At 38.0% G+C, this 20,258-nt stretch overlaps 1 protein-coding gene across 3 annotated transcripts; it reads right to left on the bottom strand.

Annotated features, from left to right (window-relative positions):
• Positions 1 to 6,474: 6,474 nt before the first annotated feature.
• Positions 6,475 to 19,579, bottom strand: LOC122826543 (CCR4-NOT transcription complex subunit 2-like). Of its 3 annotated transcripts, none has more exons than XM_044108538.1 (15): positions 19,473 to 19,579; positions 16,781 to 16,915; positions 15,253 to 15,319; positions 13,701 to 13,848; positions 13,045 to 13,245; positions 12,477 to 12,532; positions 12,241 to 12,393; positions 11,584 to 11,711; positions 11,380 to 11,500; positions 11,152 to 11,308; positions 10,340 to 10,401; positions 10,110 to 10,159; positions 9,907 to 10,007; positions 9,682 to 9,826; positions 6,475 to 8,849 (listed from the first exon to the last, which is right to left on the bottom strand). In XM_044108538.1, the coding sequence occupies exons 2-15, from the start codon at positions 16,901 to 16,903 to the stop codon at positions 8,763 to 8,765; spliced, it is 1,599 nt and encodes a 532-aa protein (XP_043964473.1). In that variant the 5' UTR covers positions 16,904 to 16,915; positions 19,473 to 19,579; the 3' UTR covers positions 6,475 to 8,762. The 3 variants fall into 3 exon arrangements, with proteins under 3 accessions (XP_043964473.1, XP_043964475.1, XP_043964474.1); XM_044108540.1 differs by having other exon boundaries at positions 12,268 to 12,393; XM_044108539.1 differs by lacking the exon at positions 19,473 to 19,579 and adding an exon at positions 17,276 to 17,296.
• Between the last annotated feature and the right edge of the window lie 679 nt (positions 19,580 to 20,258).

Genomic DNA, 20,258 nt, shown 5'->3' with positions numbered 1-20,258 from the left:
AAAAACTGGAATTTTTAACAGCGTGTTTAATCTATAGTGTTTTACTTTTAATTTTAACCTGAAGCCTTCACGCTTGCTGAATATTAATGCTGTGTTGACCACAGTGACCATTAAAACATTAACTTCTCCAGGCCAGCTACATAAAAGTTCAGAAGAGGACATGATGAGCTTAATAGATTATCTTTGCTTTGGCAAATCCTCAACACATTCTAGTCCTTCAAAATCTAATATCGATTTATCGCCTTGCTCTGCTCTGATGAGACCATATTTCAACTTTTTAGCCTAAATCCAACAATGCATGCCACACTTTTAAGAATTATTTATATAGCAAAAGAAACAAATAATAACAAATTGCTTTCCTCTTCAATATTTTTGCTCGACTTTGTGCAGATCTGTCACATTAAATCCAAATATGTGGAAGTCAGTTGTTGTTATGTGACTGATGTGGGATTTGTTTAAGAGGAAGAATAACTTTTGCAAAGTGTTCCCTGGTGAAGACTTTGCTGCCAGCAGTTCATGTCTGAGCTTGACCTTCTCACAGGTTCAGGTGTTGACACTCCTGGTCACATGGTGCAGCAGTGTGACAGTTTCTATGGTTTCACCTTTCTCTCTCTCCTGTTGTAGTGATGCTCGCTCGCTCTAGCAGCCCGATGATTGAATCCAGATCTGAGTTTTATTACGCCGCTGGCTGCTTGTTGTTCTCTCACTGTTACAAGCTGCATGAGATAAGCCTCTTAGTGGAGGAAGAGCACATCAGTCTCGCTCAGAAACACACTGGACACTTTTACACCTCGTTCTTCATATGGGAAGGCTGTGATGAGCCATGAATAAAAATCTTGTTACTTAGTTTATTGAGAGCGCAGAAAAATATGTGACCTACTTCTAGTCAAAACCTGAGGTGAAACAATATCTTTTCGTAAACCCTGTTTAGAATGTGTTGTCAGCAGGTGGCGCTATAAACTACACTATTGTAACAAATATGAAAATAGGTTGCATTTAATTTCCCTTTGGGATTAGTGACGTGCCTCTGAATTTGAATAAGATTTTGTTGTTTTAAAATAGGAGTACATAGCAACATGTTTTACTTGAAGGATTTCACTGATTTAACAGGTAATAAGGTAAAAATCTGGTGAAACTGAACTCAGTTGAACTCAAGAAGTGGTTTAATTCATGATTTCACATCAGGTGAGTGATCGCTGTTCATACGTCCAGGTTGGTTTGGACTTTTTTCCTCCCTGAACAAATGAAATCATTTGAAAACTGAATTTTGTATTTAACTAACGAATAAAGTTAGTTTGATGCCTTTAAACATTTAGGTGTGACAGAGTATTTCCTAAGAGCACTGCAATGTTGCTTTTAAAAACATTAATCGAAACCACAGAGATGATTAGTTATATTTTCTTCATTTAATTTATTGTAATTATTCAGTTTATTGATGAAAGTTTGTCTGCCTGGGTTTTATTTCCTGTGGGTTTCCCTGTGTGTGCAGTTTGAGATGCAAACAGCCGCCTAAAATGTTCCTCACGGACCCAATGATCAATGAGCCGACTGGGATCCGATCGATTTCCGGTCCTTCCTATCGGCTCCGAGGAGAGCTGAGGGTGTAAAGAAATAAAAAGATCGCTCTGGGCGAGGCTGCTGCTCTGTCTGAGTCACCTTCGGTTTGTAACAAGGTCTGGGTGAAAAATGTCTGCCTGTCCTAAAACAACCATCACTTCCTCCGATGAGACGTGAGCTGATAGTAAAACATTTGGACTTGGAGCAGCTCTGTCCAGCTGAAAGAGACTCAGAAACGTCTCAAAACTTGGAATGTCATGAAAAAGTTATAGATTTTCTATCCTTCATTTCAGAAACAGAGTGAAATATTTCAGGTGTTTATTTCTTGTTATTTCAGCCATTCTGGCTTAAAAGAATTAAAATTCTCAATTTTTAATCCCAGAAAATTAAAATATTATGGAAAGGTCATTGCATGTTCACAGAAAGTTAAGTGGAGGGAAAAATGCACTAATAACCAGGGTAGCAACAACATTGAGCTTCAAAAGGAGTGAACAAAAACTGGAGTTGGAACATTAATTACTTATTGCTACAATAAATTATCCAATTTATAGTTAATATTTCTAAATTACTTTTGGAATAAATTACTTTTTTTATCTTCTTGAATATGTACATCTGGAAAACTGAAATATTTGGTTTGAGACATAAAACATTTTTTCAAACCTTTTATAAAAAGGATGATGATTAATTGTGGTTAATCTGATTACATTTCTTAGTTAATTAACACATAAAACTTAAACGTTTTTTCAGAAGCCTGGCATTTCAGCTGAGATAAAAGTTTTTATTGATCTGATGTCATATTCTTACAATTTGAAACTCTGAATTTAGGGGTTTCTTTATCTGTAAGCCAGAATCATCAAAATGATAACAAATAAGTTTCATAAATTGAACCTTTTCATGACGTCATTTTTTGAATTTTTTCAACCTTTAATGAGAAATTTATCTGAGCAGGAGGAAACGTTTAGGATGCATCTAAAAGTTGCAGGAAGGACTTGGCCGCCCTGGAACCTTTTGATCTCAGAAATCTGCAGCGGGTCCAAACAGAACCGCCTGAATCACCTTAGCAACTTCTGCTGGTGTCGTCTCTGCAAAAAACCTGGAGCTCAGAACAGCCGAATGAATCCACGGCGGCGGTAATCAGGGAGGCATGTGGCGGGATTATCATCATCTCTGGAGATCAAAAGATTAGAAATAATAACGGGAATCGGAGCGGGAGAACCCGGCCCACATGTCGGTGCACAGCAGAACCATCAGACAGTTCTAAACAGGAACCTCAGCTTAAAGTCGAACTGGGTGTGATCTGCACAATATTTGCTCCTTCTGTTCAGGAAAAACAGAAGCAAGCATGGCTGGAGCAGAGGAAACATTTGGCTGGAAATCCATCCATCAACAGCGACTGACAGGCTACAGAAATCCTCCGAGATGGAGGCGACGCTGCATCCTGAAGCTCTGATGCAACAGTTTGATAGTTTCAGGATGCAGGATGAAAACTTTTCAGCTTCCTTTCACCACTGCTTTTTAATGAGTACAAATCAGGGTCAAAAGTTAAAGTTTTTTTCCACATGTTACATAAAAAAATAAAAATGAAGATTTCATTACAAAATTAGTGAGATTTCAGATATTTCCAGCATTTATTTCTTTTGTTCATTGATATTTGACCCATTTTAGCTTTTTTATGCAGGGATTTGGACACATTTCTTCAAGTTGGCTTTTAAATAGTTTTAGTTTTGTTTTATGTCACATGTACACAGTTTTATTTTTGTTGTTTCTGACTTGAGGAAGGTGCTATATATGTTAAGTATTTACTTACTTGGACACTTTCTCAACAGGAAGCTCCGGCTGGATTGTTAGAAGAAGTTGAAGAAAAGCAGCAGAGTTTTGTTAGGAGCTGAAGGAAACTCCTCATTTAGAAATTTGGTCCTTCAGATGTTCAAAAATCTCAAGGAGGATTCATCAGAGGAAATAAATGCTGTCTTCCTTCCACATCTGTTCCAGAGGATTTTCTTGGCTCCTCTCTTTGCCCTTCTCATCTAAAAGTCTTTATCTCAGTTGCTGCCAATAATAAACAAGCTCTGCACTGGTGGCGTCGCGATGTGTTTAGTGTCTTTTCAAGTCGAGAGTTTAACAACAAAACACATTTCAGCAACAAGGCGGTTAAAGAGCTTTAAACCGTAAAAATATAGTACAATTATGAAAAAAGCAACAAACATTACATTTAGTCAAGTCTTCATCAAAATTATCATCAAATATATTAACAGATGCTATGTGCTGAATCTTCCTGGTTTTAATCAGAACTCCAGCAGCAGCGTCCTGGATCTGGAAACCTGTAAAGACATTGTTGCAATAATCAATGCGACTAAAGATAAATTCATGGATGAGTTTCTCTAGGTCTTTCTGGGACATTAGTCCTGTAATACTGGAAATGTTCTTCAGGTGTTAGAAGGCCGACTTTGTAACTGTCTTTATGTGGCTCTGAAAGTTCAGATCAAGATTTCAGGCCTAATCTCTAGTTTCTATCTGTAATAACTGAAGCTGTATTTTGGCTGTAGATCATTTCTCTTCAGATCCAAAGAAAATAATTTCAGTTTTGTTTCTGTTCAGTTGGAGAAAGTTATTGCCCCGCACACATTAATTCACAAGAACTGAAGCTTCTTGAACTCATACTGAATAACGTTTTGTTTGATTAAAACTGATTATTATGATGCTGATGAGGAGGCTTGGATTTCTTCATCCAGTTGAGGATCAGTGGATTAGATCTTTACTGTTTCTGATGGGACTGTGGGAGTTTGGTGACGCCTTTTGGGTATTTTTGGGATTATCCAGTATTGCTAACCCAAAGCTAGCTCTGTGTACTTGTTGGTTTCCTGCGTAGATCATGACCAAGAGAATGAGATTATAGAACAGCTTTATGTTTGGAGATGAAAGGATGAAGGCTGCTGTCCAGGTTGGACATCAGCAACTAACGTGAAAATATTTAAGACAGGAGAAATGATTCGAGCATCTAAAGTTGGATGTCTTGTTTCTCTGCAGGGAAACTGACTCACTCTGCGTGAGCTCATGATGTCTGTTGTTGCTTCAATAAAAAAAAGAAATAAGCTAATTAACTGAAGTGAAGTTTTAATTTGCTTCATTCGCCCACTCTCACCCTGCTACACATTTTTTTTAGATCTGTTTGTTGGTTACATAACTTCTGTACAGGCAAATTATTTTTACATCGTCACGTGTTGGAGGAACAAGTTAGCTTTGAAAAAAATGATCAGAACTCAACAGCTCATTTTCACAGTTGATTAAATCTTCCACATTCGACTGGTTGGTCTCAGATTGAATTTAACAGCTGCTGTAAAGTCTGATACGTTAAATATTTAATGCTCACACTCCGAGATCATCACTCGCTGTCTGAGCCAGAGGACATAAACCTCTGAGTCCTGACAGAAACCTGAAGAGGTGATCTGACTGGAAACACTGGGCAGATGCTGGGGAAGCCTAAAAAGATAAATGAGGACCTCTACAGGTGGTGACATGAAACTGCAGAGACTGAGAGATTTATTCAAAATTCTGAAAGACTTCCGACACTGGTCCATTTATGAAGCAAAATGTTAAAAACAAAAAGAAAACACGAGACTGAGACCTTTAAAGGTTTCAAACCAAGACCCTCTGGAGGGACGATCTGGCTGGAGAGAGAGACTTCCGGTCTGGATCACCGCTGGAACTGCAGAACCCGACCTGGAGAAACAATGGATCTTTGGTTGGTTGGTTGTCTCTTTTGTTTAGATGCATGGATAACATGATGATAAATAATAGGATAAATGGATGGATGATAATTTTCAGAGTCTAACAGCGTTTTTGGTTGAATGATTGAAGGCTTATATCTCATTAATTATCTTGCTAAAAGTTTTTTCATGCTGTTTCTTATTCAACCTGTTAAATGAAACCTGAACATATGAAATTGTAAATAATATAAATTTAGTTTTAAATCCATTTTTAGGTTGAAATACCCGATCATAGAAATCCATCAAGGCTCCTTCTTAACTCATCAAACATTAATCTGCAGTAAATCAGTCAATTAACTGAAAGAATAGAAGAAAATCTTGTTGATTCAACTTGGACCTTCTTGTATTCAGCCAAGACGAACTCTGTTATCACAAATATTATAAAGTTTTCAAATAAAAAGCAATAATAAAGTGTGCTAAGCAAACCTTTTCCAGAGCATGATTTCCTGCTTGTTTATCATTCTTTACGGTTATGCTGCCCTCCTGTGGACAAACACTGTCCTGCACGTCCAGGAAATACTTAAAAATTACAAATGGAGCTCATAGACAAACTGTCATCAATTAATCCTGATCCACTGAAAGAGAAATAACTGATTTTAAAGTTAGGACACTGTAAAAACAAACAAACAAATATTCAGAGCAGTTATCACCATGGAGACGCCAGTAGGATCCCCAGAAAGAGCTGGAGCAGAAATTAGACATCATGAAGATGGATCAGCTAATGTTTTAAATATGAATGTAATAATAAAAAAAAGACCTGGTTTAAGTTTTTTATGCAATAAATTGATATTCCATGACAGAATCACACTGAGATCTATTATTTTAGTTATAAAATGGGGATGAAAGATAATCGTGAAGTCAGGAGAACTACCAAACCAGGTTCAAACATCAGAGGTAAATCTGATGTTATTTAAACATAAAACTGAAAGAAACAAATGAACTATGTTAGAAAAACTATTTTCTTCATCATCTGGAGGAAAGAAGCCCAAAATAAACCCAAACTCTTGATGGATGACCAAAAGGAAAAAAATGAAAATGAGCGAAACAAAATGTCAGAAAACTGACACAAAATTCCAAATAACAAACAAATCTAATAGCCAACGTTCCACTTGTGAGTAAACAACCAGAAAGAAACAGTCTGGACTCTGCGTTCAGTTTCATTACCAGAATATTTATTTTATTCTTCTTTTCCTATTAAAACACTAGCTGCCATATTTGATAAAACAGCCAACGGCTAAGTCCTCCAATCAAATCTCCTCAGACAGGTCACATGGGTCTGTGGGCGTGTCCTTGGCTTGTTGCTTGTGGCATGACCAAGCTGTTGTCATGGCGACCGACATAACAGGAAGTCTCATATTGCATCATTCAGAGGCCGGGTCTCCTTGTTTGGGGCCAATTTCTCTTTCTTTCGTTCTGCTGCCTTGGTGTCGTGAATATTTATTCAGAATTCACCCAGATGGCCCAGTGGCGCCTCCTGGAGGGAGTTTAAGGTAACTGAATGTAAAGTAAAAAAAAATGAAGAAGTCTGGTTTGGTTTTCTTGCGGACAGTCTGAGTTGGGTTTTTGTCTCCATCCACTAATTACAGCCAGCTGTAAATTAGCTGAGCAGGATGGCAGGTGGAAGCAGCTGCTCCACCCGCATCAATTAGCACCTCTAGAAAGCTGCTCTAAAAGGTAAAAATGACACGCTTCCTTCAGATTAAATGGTCCCAAAGCAGGAAAACACAATCATGAAGATTTCAGCAAGAAAACCAAAAAGTCAGAGTAGCTTCTGGGGGGAAAGAGGACGAATGTAGCAGGGAATAAAAACAAAGAGGAATGGAAAAACAAACATGGATGTTTGGATAAAACAGAAGACAGTAAAGGTCAGAGCTGACTGTGACCTGAAGAAAGGCTGCTGTTTCCATTTGAGTCCAGAACAATCTGAACTAAAATCTTCCTTTATAGGTAAACAAACAGAGGTAAGAGGTTTAACGCTGTTTTTTACTGTCAACAAATGCACAAAATCACACTTGAAACAAGTTTAAAATATTCTCTAAAGTCAGGCTTTTAAGCAGCTTTTATTTCTGACTGAAACTTCCAAACGATTCTGTAGATTTTTGGCATATTTTATCATGAAAACCAAACGAGTGCTGCAGGTTTCCAGCAGATGGTAGGAAACAGGAAAACATCCAGAAGAGACATAAGAGCCTCCATTAAATATTATAAACATTTAAAAACTCTAAGCTTGTTTGTTTAGCAGTAAAATCGGAGCAGATTTTTACTGTCTGACATTTCTTTGGCTGTTTTTATATTAGATAAACAAAATGTTCAATAATGCTACAAAATGGCTGCCAGCTTCAGCCAACTCAGCAGAAATATCTGATTAGATGAAAATTATTGTTGATGGTCAGATTTTTAGAGAAAAGTAAAGGATTTTGATGAAATTTTATGAGAAATTGAATAAATTATTTTGCCCAAATCAGAATCTAGAGCCTTTAAATATTTACAGACAAATGGATGTGTTTATGTTTTCCTACATTTAACTATAAAATTTTAAATTTAATTTTTATTTGCTCCATGAAAAAGGAAAAAAAAATCTTCATGATCAATATTCCTATTGATATTAAATTGAACTTTTTGTTATTTTTCTGTTTCAAACGTCTTAGGTTGTTTTTTTTAAAATCTATTTTAAAAAGAAAAACTTTAGAGAAGACTAAGGTTTGCTTTAAAACTACACACCTTCATGAAGACTTTACTGTTTTTAAACGACAGGAGTTTTAAATGTTAGTCTTTTGGTTGTGATTTGTTGACAATAAAAAACATCGTTTTTATGTAAATAACTGAGTTTCCTAAAAAAAAAAAGCTTCAGGAAACACAAACCAACCCGTTCCAGTTAAAGTGGCGTTTCTGAGTTCTCTACATAACATCAAGAAAACAGAAAAAATATATATATTTTCTCTTTTATTATGAAATAGTGCTACAATGTACATTGCATTTTGTCTCCTGATTGCCCACTGAGTGGTGATGTGTGTCCTGATCTGTAATTCTGGTAAAAACGAAAAATATTTTCAGCTTCTTCTGCACCACAGAGTGAAAAATTCTCCATCCTGACGGGCGAGTAAACCCAGTTTTCTCTGTTAAAACCTGTTTCTCCACAAAAGCTTCTTTAGAAAACAACAGTGAGTGTTTGAGTTGTTACCAGCTCTGTCTGTTTCACTCACCAGACCAAAACAAGTCATGGAGAAGAAGCGGGAATAAAATAAAAACAGAAATGAGGTAAAAGACAAACGTAAAAGAGAAAAAGGTAAAATGATGAAGTCTGTCAGAGAGGTGGGCACCGTCCTGAGTCCTTACAGGCCAGATTCATGTGAGTGGAGGAGGCGGGAAAACCTCCAGGGGCGGGACTGATGAGCCAGGATGGCCAATGGCAGGCAGTCAGGAAGGAGGAAGAGCCAATCAGAAGGCCTGCTGGGCAGGATTGTAGTTGAAAGTGGAGGGAACATGAGGTCGCTCTTCTAGTTTGTCATATTCGAGATGAAACTCCTGAAAACAAGGAATCAAACGCTGCAGTGAGATTCACTCCCTTCACACTGAGCCAGAGTTAAAGATGAAACATTTTATGCAGCTAATGAACCATAAACTGACCCAGAAATGAATGTGATATAAGTGATAATGTAGATGTTTTTAAACCATTTTCAATGAATATGATAAACATGAATAAAATGCATGTTCACCCTCTAATAGGTTAAATAATATCTCATTTCTACAAAAAAAAAGGATTTTGAAGAAAATTGCCCTTCAAAAATATTAATCAATAGAATCAGAACAACAAAAAAACCAAACAAAAACTCCTGCAAACTAACTACTTTGTACTGTGTGTCAAATGTTTGTATTGATCTTAAAGGGCAGCTTCTCTTCAACCGTTAAACTAAACAAATTAAACAAATTAACATGCAAAAACAAATTATGGAGCTCACTTTAATTTATTATGTGATTAATTGATCTATTGCTTATTATGACAGGTTTAGTCATGACAGATGAACTCATGTTGATCTGAAACAGTGAAAGGCTGAACTAGAAATCTTCAGATTGATCAGCCGGATGTTGCAGATTTATATCTTCAAGGTTTTCTGATTCAAATCCATATAAGTCACCTACAGGGTAATTATGGTTAACAATAATGTTGCTGAATAATTATAGAATTCATTTGTTTATTGCTGTATCATTTTTGCTATATTTGAAAACATTTAGCAACTTAGCTTCCCCTAAAATCATTTTTCTGGATAAATTCTAAAGTGCCAATTTTCTTGGCTGTTTTGCAAACTTTCAGTTTAAATGGAAAATCTAAGTATTGAAAATCTAATTATTGGTTCACCTTGGCAACCTTCCTCCAGTTGAGACAATCGAAGAAGTAGTAGGTCCCTCTTTCGTAGGCGTTGGTCTTTAACGTGGGCTCCATCCCAGGGGCCCGCGTTATCCAAACCCGCTCCTCTTTATGATACCGCCAGTCCCGGTTAAAACTGGACACAGAAAGGCAGACATGCTGGTCAGTTCACAGCGTGCGGCCGGCCGGGATCCCAGTAGAGGACGGCGGCCTTACAGTTCTACTGCAGCCAGCAGCTGGAGCAGGTCTCCTCCGTTCATGTAGTAGAGATAAAACAGCAGATCTTCTCCGTACCGAGACAACTTGATGGCTGCTAGCTGCACACAGAGAAGGAAACCGGTCAGAATGACACAGATTATACAAATCTAAGACATTTTGACAGGTTTTAAACAATGAGTAAGAGTTGCTTTGCTGCGTACCTTGTCCCTTATGTGGATGTTGGTTAGATACTCTGACGGGACGTGAAAGTCTGCAGAGACGAACCAAAGAATGGTATCAGAACTGATTCTGAAAAACGCTAGAAGAACACTATAAGGTGCTAAAAAAGCACTGAACAAGACGCTGAGTGAACAAAGTGTTAGTTAAATATTCTCAATTTTAACTTGAGCACATTTACAATAATCACAGGTTTGTTGTCACGGAAACTCACCAATGTCCTGCGGCCGACACGGCGCCGACGCCCACGGAGACGCAAACTTAGGATACAGATTCCTAACAGAAACACACACACACACACACACACACACAGAAGTTTCCATTTAGCAGAAACATTTGATAAATCTGTTAAACGTTCCTGCACTTCGTCTCAGTTCAGCCGGTCAGATAAAAGTCAGAGCAGGAAGCAAAGAGTGTTTTATTTTCTCCAGCAGAGAATGTTGGTCGATCTTTTACAAATAAAAATCTGAGAAGTGCGGCATGCACCTGTAATTATAAATAATTTATAAACCCAGTCCATATGTGTGTAGCAAAGCAAAGAGTGTAAAGTTTTAATGTGATTTGCCATATTTTGCTCTTAATTCTTCTATTCTCTTTGCTCTTGCATTATATTTACTCAGTTTTTAACAACATTTTGATAATACATTTGAATTTCCCAGAAGAAGAATGAGTCCAACCATCCTGGATTTAAAGCCAGATTAACACGTCAGTATTTCTCATTTTAAAGAAAATCCCAGCAGGGTTTCTAATCTTCGACTGAATCGACTGATTTTCATCCATCGGTTAACAGAGCGAACCAGAAACTACAGAAAACCCAGAGAAAAGAAGAACAACTTCCAACAAACAGCAGGAAATATAAGAGCAGATTAAAACAGAACCGGATCAAAACCACAGCCTGGCAGATACAAGGCGTTTAAATACACCGAATGTTGGTGGGAAACCCTCAAATCTTTCTGTTAAAGTTGAGTTTTCTGCTTCTGTTAGTGTGTGTGTGTGTGTGTGTGTGTGTGTGTGAGCTCGTCTTACTCAGGTGAGTTGAGGTTCAGGCCCAGTGTGGTGAGGTCTGAGCCCAGCGCTAGGTGAACCATGCCAGGATCCGTCTCTGCTGCCCGGATGAACGTCAACAAGCCGATCATTCCAAACTGGTCCGTTACCATGCCGACGGGAATGTTGGTCACTCGGCCTGAGACGCAGCATTAATAAGGAGACGGACTGCAGCAGCGGCTCGGTGGGGAGGAATGAGGAGTTTCTTACCATCGGGAAGAACCTGGATGCCTTTCTTCTGCTGGTTGTTGTTGCTCGGAGCCGAGCTTTTATCGCCGGGGAACTTGGGACCGTCGGCGCTCGAAGACGCCTTTCCCGACGAGTTCAGGTTCTGCTCGGAAACGGCAGAGAGCAAGAACTCAGACAGGAAATAGCTGAGAAGCGGTGAGCTCATCCTAACTGAAGAGTTCAGACCGTTTTGTCGTCGCTGTTGCTGCTGGGATCTTTAGTTTGGTAGTTTGGACCAGGGAGAGCTGGGAAATCTTCATTATGGATCGAAAAGTCCTGCGACTGTTCGCTGGATGGCTTGGTTACCATGCCAACTGGGAATAATAACAACAGGAACTGATCCATAACTATATGCAGGGCTCGTTCACTTTTCAAACTTTTTCAACATCAAATAAATTAACTAAAAAATAGCTTTAATTTACTATTATGTAACATTATTTATTACTGTTATTAATAACGTCTTGTGATTTTATTAAACATTCTACAGCAGAGACAAAGTAAACTAATAATTTTGATCATTCTAACGAGGAAAGTTTATAGTCTGATTTAACTTCAAACAGTGAAAAGAAAAATCTGTCATATATTAGGTGAATGTAAATATTTGATTTAAATTGTAAATAACTTTTTCCAGATGTTACATTTACAAAACTGTGCAGTATAAAACCAAGCACTTTCAAGGACTTTCTGTTACAGAAATTAAATGTTTTCAAGCATCAAAACAACAAATATTAAATGCAATAAATTTTTTACATTTATGTCATAATTAAGACGAAAACACAAATAAAATCAGAAAAGGTCATTTGACAGTTTTCAGTAGTGAAATAAAAAGCTGCATGCTCGTACGGATGTTCTGTATCGTCTGTGTGTTACCGTAGGGCGCCCGGCCGGCCAGCGGGTTCAGCTGCGGGGTCGGGTTCGAACTCCCGTCTCTCCGGCTCCGGTCCGCCAACGCCGGGAAGTCGGACAGATCCAACCCCGTCACATTCTCACTGCCGTCTGGAGGAGCAGAGACAACAAACTGGCTTCAAACTTTTATTCTCCACACTGAAATCTAATCTACCAGGTTTCATTCTTTGTACCTGTGCCGTTGAAAATGTTGCTGGTTAAGGAGTTGCTCATGTTGAACCCTGGATTCCTTTTAGAAAAAATAAAAAGGGTGAACTTCTTGATGAAAAAATAAAATAAGCCAGTAGAAATGACAGTAATATAAGAAAAGAGAGTAAAGCAGAAGATGTTCTGCAGACAGAAAAATGTTCTTAAAATGGTTTCTAAAAATACAAAGTTTTATGAAAACTAGAATCAAGTTTCTGTGTGAAATTTTCAAATTACATTCATAATAAGCAGAAGTTCAGTTTGATCAGTGATGTCCAAACCTTCTGCCAACATGGGAAAATAATGAGACGATTTTTATCTCTTCAACAATAAATGAATCATTAATTGAACAAATAAAGAAGTCAGAATCGCTGTACATTAAAAACCTACAAAGGATTTTACGCTCGACTTACACTTTAATCAGTTTAAAAGTGACCAGCTGTGGTTCAGTGTGAGTTTCTACAGATCAGCTGAAAGCAAAACGTTGTAACGTCTCTAGAGAACACAGCCCAGACACACAGAGAGGATTTCAGATCATGACGGCGTCACCAGAACCTGTTGAAGGAGAACCGCGCCTGCTGCTGTTTGGGCATGCCGATGATGCTGGGAGACGACCTGCTGGGACTCCCCATGGTGCCGCTCCGCCCTGTGCCGCCGCCGCCTCGCTCTCCTCCGCCCGTCTGCCCCGTGGGACCGCCCACCTGCTGGTTGTGGTTCAGGACGCTGCGGCTGCTGGTTAAGGGCATGATGGAGGCCCTGCACAAGGAAGAGTCACATTCATCAAATAAAACATCATCATGATGTTTAAACTGCAGTTAAAGAAACAGATTCTGTTTATTATTTCAGCATCAACACTACAGTTAATATAATATAAAACAGGAGCTAGAAAAACTAGGGATTAATTCAGAAATCGATAAAATTTGTACTTTCTGCAGATTTTTTCATTTAACCACGTAAGTCTTTTTTATGTAATATTAGAAATACATTAAAAGACGTAAAGAAACAAATAATTAGATTAATTTTTAAATAATAATAAACTTTAATTTCTGTTTCTACTCCACCATGAAACCAAATTAAAACCACAAATTCACTGTAACAACAAAGATCAGTTCATCATTTTAAAAGTTCAGGCTATTTTAGAAACAACAGAACAGCTAACACATAGAAAACCCAAACCATGACAGTAAAAACAAACGCATGAGGGAGCCAACCTGTTGGGCGACGAGGGCGTGTGCAGCGGTCCAGAGTTGGGAGTACTGGTGTGATTGGAGAGCTGGCCGGCGGGTTGGGTCAGCGAGCTTCGACTGAGCTGCGGCGCCGCGCTGCTGTTGATCCCACGGATGGGGAAACCCAGAGCACCTGCAGCCGCGGGGAGAGAAGGAAACACACATGATGAAGTTTCTGTGTTTAACTCAGAGAATAAAACTAAAAAGTTTTATGCTGATCTGAGCCAAGCAGAGCAAAGAGGTTGGAGAGATTCGTGAAGATCTTCTGAAGCTGAAGAGAAAGACGGAGCTGAAGATATTTCACACGGAGGCCGGGGTGACATGTCCGCGCTAAGGCAACGTTTTAAAGAAAACCGTAAAACCTTCAGCAATGACGCCAACACTTCCTCAAAGCTAACGCCTGTAGCTACGTTTTGATGCATAAATTATTTCTGTAGAGTGAAGTATTTACAAACGGCAGCATTTTCCTTGTGACCAATGAGTAAACTTGAAAAAGTGTCAGTTACTACAGTGGCAGTTTCCCATCATTGGGTTACATCGCAAACCTGAAAACAGACAGAAACTTGCATAAAACTAAAATTAGAATTTTAGAAAAAGCATAAAAGATATCAAAAAGCCGAGTCATTTGAATATAGCTTAATAACTTGTGATTAGTTTAAAAGTTGAATGGAGTTTATAGGTTGAAGAAGGCAGAAGTAATAAACTGTCAAAGAGGACAAAGATTTTACTGAATTTTGTATAAAAGATAAAATATTTCAAAAATTATTAAAAAAATTTAATTACCACAACACGTGGTAGAACTCTCCAGGGTAAGATAAACATTTTGAAATATGATATACCATAAAACCTTAGTCTTATAATTCCAAAAACTGAAACCTGCGTCCAAATTTTAGTATGTAGAAACAGATAAGTGTTGAAAAATGTACAGAAGACAGAATATTAAAGAAAAACACAATCTAAAGCATTCTCTCTTGAAAATTGATTATTAAGTCTTTGTCTTTATGATGGTAAACAAGAAAAAAACATTTTGTTTTCTTGACAAAAAAAGAACTTTCATATTTGAGGTGAAGGTACAACCAGCTGTTTGTGAGCCTAAAGTTTCCCACAGAAGATAAAATGAAAACAGGAGCAAAAGTTGTAAATTTGATCTGATCGCTTCCAGAATTTTAGAGTTTTTAATGACAGACGATGTTCACCACACAGCTTAAAAATCCCTCTATAGGGTGCTGGTCTGCTAGGTCTCCAGCCTCATTTCTCCTGAGCTCCTCCTTAAGCTAAGTAAATAATCACTTTATAAAAGTAAAAGCTTAGTGAAAAAGTAGCTAAAATCTGAAGAAAACCAGTGAAAAACTTTCAGAAAAACAAGAGAACTACTGATAATGAAAATGGAAAATCTGTGATGATGAGACAGAAAGAAGCAACATATTTCAGAGATGAACTTTAACCAAAGCCAGTTGGATCAGAGGCGTATTGGACCTCAGCTGGATCTACTGGAGCCTCACTGGAGAGGCAGAACTGATCCGAGTGTTGATCTTACTCTGTGGGGCGTATAAACTGGCTCCCAGCTGCGACAGCTGACTGGATGAGGAGGAAGACGACAGCATCTGAAAAAAAGAACAAAATCAAGTTCACCACTTAACAACAAAAAAGAGCTACAGCAGCTACAATGGAGCACTAGACCTGTCACGATAGCAAATTTTGCTGAATGATTAATTGTCTCAAAAAACTATTGCGATAGACGATAGTATTGTTTGAAGACCTTTTTACACTGATTTAATGGAAATGACGTAATAATGCATGTGATTTCCAGCCAAAGATAGATACACTTTATTTTCAAAAGAACATCCAACACTGGAACTGATAAACAAAATAAACAAAACAACCAAAAATAAAAATAAAATTGATTCTCAGTCTCCATTAACAAAAATGTACTTGAATAAAAACGAAATAACATAAAGCCAAAGTGTAAATAAATACTGCATTCAACCAAAAGAGTGCAGATTATGAAGTCTGTTTACCATATTGCCCTTCAGTAATCATTAGATTTAAATAGAGAAGATGGCACATCGACTACCTGATGCAATAGTTCACACTACACCTTAGTTCACTCCTACATTTTCCCCTTAAGACAATCTGAGAACTTTGATCTTTCTAAGATTGTAGCTTGTGATCATCCTGTAGTGTGTGGTGTGTTACGCTAGATCGTTGTGGCGCTCCGATCTAAATCAGGGTTTTTCCCCACTGGGATCGTTACCGCAGCCTGTTGAATGTGACAGGTAGCCAATCAGAAAGCTGGATTCTGCTCCGCGCTTTCTGAGGGGAAATTACGGAGGGGAATCCCAAACAGCTGACACGGCGCAACCCGGACATTGGAGATGATATGTGGAAACAACATTAATGTTTATAAAACATTTTGTACAAAGAATATAGAAATGATGAGGGTAGGAGTTGGAGCAAAATCGCTACGTTGATGAACCAGGTAACTTTTCAGTTGTTCTTCGTTAACGTGACATAAATCGGTTCTAATGATTTTCATTCAGTCAGGACGTTACGCTGACACTAGAGCCACATGCACTACAGGTAGATTGTAGTAAAGCATTGATTAATGCCTGGTTTTAAAATTAGTTAGCTGGACTTGTAGCCATTATGTTGTGCCCACTGTTGGACATCACATGGCACATCGAACCCGATGGAACCGTTATACCTAGGATTTCGGTCGGCTAATGTGTGGTCTCTCAGGTTTTGAAAATGTGCCGACAATCGACCGACAGCATTAAGATGGTGTCGTGTGCGCTGGACATTACACTAAGGAAATTAGGAAGGGAGGGTCAGTGGAGAGCACCGGAGTTGAGCCTTTTTTCATTTAGCGTCATCAACAGAAAGAGAAAAAGGCTGGAAGAGACGATAACGCCGATAATTAAAATGACGTAGATAGTTTTAATTTATCGTACGATTAATCAATATATTATTTATCGCGACAGGCCTATGGAGCACTGACTTTTTCTTCATATTGTCAAACTCATCCTAACTGGGTTTTTCAGCGTTGAAGCAGAACAGAGACTTACATCTTTATCGGCCCGGTGAGGAGCGAACATGGACGTGTGGTTGTAGTAGAGGCTGGAGTCGTCCGAAGCGTACTCGCTCTCGATCCCCCCCTCCATGAACTTCTTCCTGGTAGCACCAAACATTCCGCGTGTCACCTGGGGAGCGACCAGAGACGGTCAGAACGCAGGAAACTGGGATCCAAACGTCTGGTCACACATCCAATTCATCACAAAACAGACCAGTCACATTTCTTTAAGGTTGAACTTCTCCCTGCTGAGTAAAGGTTCATTTCTCTGTGGAAAAATTCTGCATGAACTGTTTATTGCAGTCAGATGTGCTACTGCACAACTCTATTTCTTTCCAGGGCAACAAGGAAAATGTTGCTTTTCCTAAAATCAATGAAGCTGGACAATAAATCAATTACTATATATATCACAATCAACACCTGATCAATGTTAATAAGTAATATAGATGATAGAATATTCAAAATTCAACATATAGAATATTCACTGAACTCCAATCCAGAACAGCACGGTATTCTGGGAGATGTAGGCAGAAGAAAGACTTTAGCCGCTCAACCCCTCATGGCTAGCTAGGCGTCATCAACTGACTCACTCACTCTTCGGTTGCCTAGCAACAACCTGCTGAGTAATTTGCGCAGCAGCAGTTTAAGGTTTCTCCACCGTGCCTCATAACTGCTTAAAAAGAAAAAACAGAGTCTAGAGAAAACTGGATAAAACAGGAAGCATCACAGCACCAGTTTGGCATAATTTAAAAAAAATCAATGATTATTGATAAACTTATATGAAACTGTTATATCATGACAAGCTTTTCAGGTGTATCTTCCTGCTCTAGTTTGATCATTTTCTAGGTGAGAAGCAGGTAATAATTTTACTACTTTGATAAATAAGAAGCAGTTAAAGCTCCTGAAATGTAAGTTTTTAGAGCTGGTTCAGTTTTTGCAGAACTCTACCTGTATGACTGATTCTGGAAAATCACCAGGTTAGATCAGAGAGGGAGGCAGATAAAAGCAGCAGCAGCCAATCGATCAAATCTCTGAGAAAATTATCAAGAAGATCAGAACTGATCATGGAAACGTGGTAATGCGACTCCATCATTATATCTAACTGCAGCTGGTCACTCAAGTTAAATCAGTTCGGCCTGCAGTTAAGTATTTATTTAGTGATCTGGGAAGCAGGATAAGTGGTTTATTGAGGTAAGTTTAGGTTCAGCTCAGAACTTCCTCTGAAAAATTAACATCGCCGTTTAACCAGAGTATACATCATAATCTCCAAACTGTTCCATATTATGTGTGTAAACCAAGTGGAAGGCAGAAAATTAACTTAAACAGTCAGTGCAAACTGGATTTAAAACAGTTCAACTGATTAATATGAAAACATTTTTGTCCAAAAGATCAGACCTTTTTCATTCAACAAAGGAAAACTGTAACTGACAAAATGTTTGATACATCCCTGCTTTAATAATTTGGATGCACAAGTATAGTTTTTACTCTTTAACTAACCTTTTTAAACATCTAAAGCAAAATTTCTAGTTGATCCACTTATTCCAAATTCTCCTGTTGTAGGTGAACACACACACACATCCAGAGCTTGCATTCAAATGCTGGTTTGTAGAAACACAGAACTTCATAACTTTAAATCTCTCAAAGTAATCTGACAGGTGGAAAAGGTTCCTGATAATTCAGAATCTATTTTCAGTTTTCCACTTGCACCTGGATTAAGTATAAGTTGTTTTAATGTCAGATTTGATCAAAGCGCTTCTAAATGTGATGACTAGTCTAACCTGCACAAACATTACACCGTTTTTTTCAACACATCCTGGGTTACATATTTCAACACAAAAGGAACCATAAAGCAGATGAAATACTAATCCTTGTTGCAGCGCCGATCGACGCTATTTTCTTTTGTTTACCACAGCTGGTTAAATATCTTGTATCTACAAAAACTAAGAAGGTTAAATGCAGACTTACTTAAAGTAAAAGTTTAATTCCTTTGAACGACAGTTTGCAAAACAACCTCATTATAGTCCTCCAGTATAAGTCATGAAAGCGAATCGGTCGGTTTATAAGCCTGGATGTGTAGCAAGAAGCTAGGAGATGTAGGCTAATGCTAGCATCAACTATAGTCAGTTTACAAGTAAAAACGCATGAGTAAATAACTACGACTCGTCATAATAGTTTGTTTGTTAGTTTGGTGTGTATAAAATATGTTTTACCGTGTCAATCTATACGTTTTAAACGATGCTCAAAGCTGCAGCTAGCCACCGTTAGCTTGTAGCTAAATCCATAGAAAACGCTAGGTTGTTAGCATGACAGCTAACAGTTAGCTAGCCAGCTAGCCCGCCACAACTGAACCGTGAAAACATTTTTAGGTAATTATTCCCAGAAATACGGTCGGTTTCATTGTGCTCCTACAGGTAGACTACAGAAAAAAGATAAGAGCGGGAAAAAACTCTGTTTTTGTCCCTGTAATTGAAGGGGAGGCCTGCTGCGGCTCCGTCAGCTAGTTCCCTCAAAACAACAACAAAAACCAACCAACTGCTGGTTTAAAATCTTCTTTTTACACCGTTTCTCTTCACTGCGCGATTCATATCATCACAGAAACTCATCCTGTGATGGTTTAGAAAGAGTTTATCCCAATAAGCATTTAAAAGATCAATGAAATCAGGAAAAAATACAAAAAAGGAGCTCACCGCATCAATCTGTCCTCCCACTACAAGATGGCCGACAGGATGCTGAGATGCTGACCTCTGAGGGCCATCATTCTGCTGTAGTTTACTGATCTACTCTGTAGTTTACTGAAATCAGTTCTGATTTACTTCGTAGTTTATTTAATTCTGCTTTAGTTAGCTGAAATCTACTGTTCCGTCCCTGAACATCACTGTTATTTATTGGAATTATTCTTCTACAGTGCATTAAATTTAAAGTAACTTACTTTTCTGTAGTTTATTCAAATTTGCTGTAGTTTAAAAATGTTAATTGTAATCTACTGAATTGTACCATAGTATTAATGAACTCAATCATGGTTTATTAACATTTATTGAAATTAACTAGCTTACAGATCCATGCTATAGTTTACTCAAATCAATTCTGATAAAATAAAATGTAAATAGTTGTATTCTGCTGTAGCTGACACAAATTTACAGCAGTTTTAGTGACATCACTGTGGATTTTAGATTATTTTCCAATGTACTCAAATTTAGTGCATTTGAAAGAAGTCCATTGTAGTTTACTATGCAATAGTTTTCAATAGAAGTCCTCGTAGTTTATGAAAAGTTACAGTTTATTTGACGTTCCTGTAGTTTTCAGGAATCAGTTGTGATTTAATATAATTTACTTTAACACACAAAACTTATTGATCTTTAGCTGACTACATTAAATACCAGCCTACTAAACAAGACAAAGTTCACAGATATCTGTAGTTTTCAAAAACATACAGTAATTACATACAGTACATGCTGCATTGCAACCTTCTAGAT

This window comes from Gambusia affinis, linkage group LG23 (assembly GCF_019740435.1).
Source record: "Gambusia affinis linkage group LG23, SWU_Gaff_1.0, whole genome shotgun sequence".
In the NCBI taxonomy this organism is placed as follows: Eukaryota; Metazoa; Chordata; class Actinopteri; order Cyprinodontiformes; family Poeciliidae; genus Gambusia; species Gambusia affinis.
The sequence above is the reverse complement of the archived record's forward strand: the minus strand, read 5'-3'. Positions and strand labels throughout refer to the sequence as shown.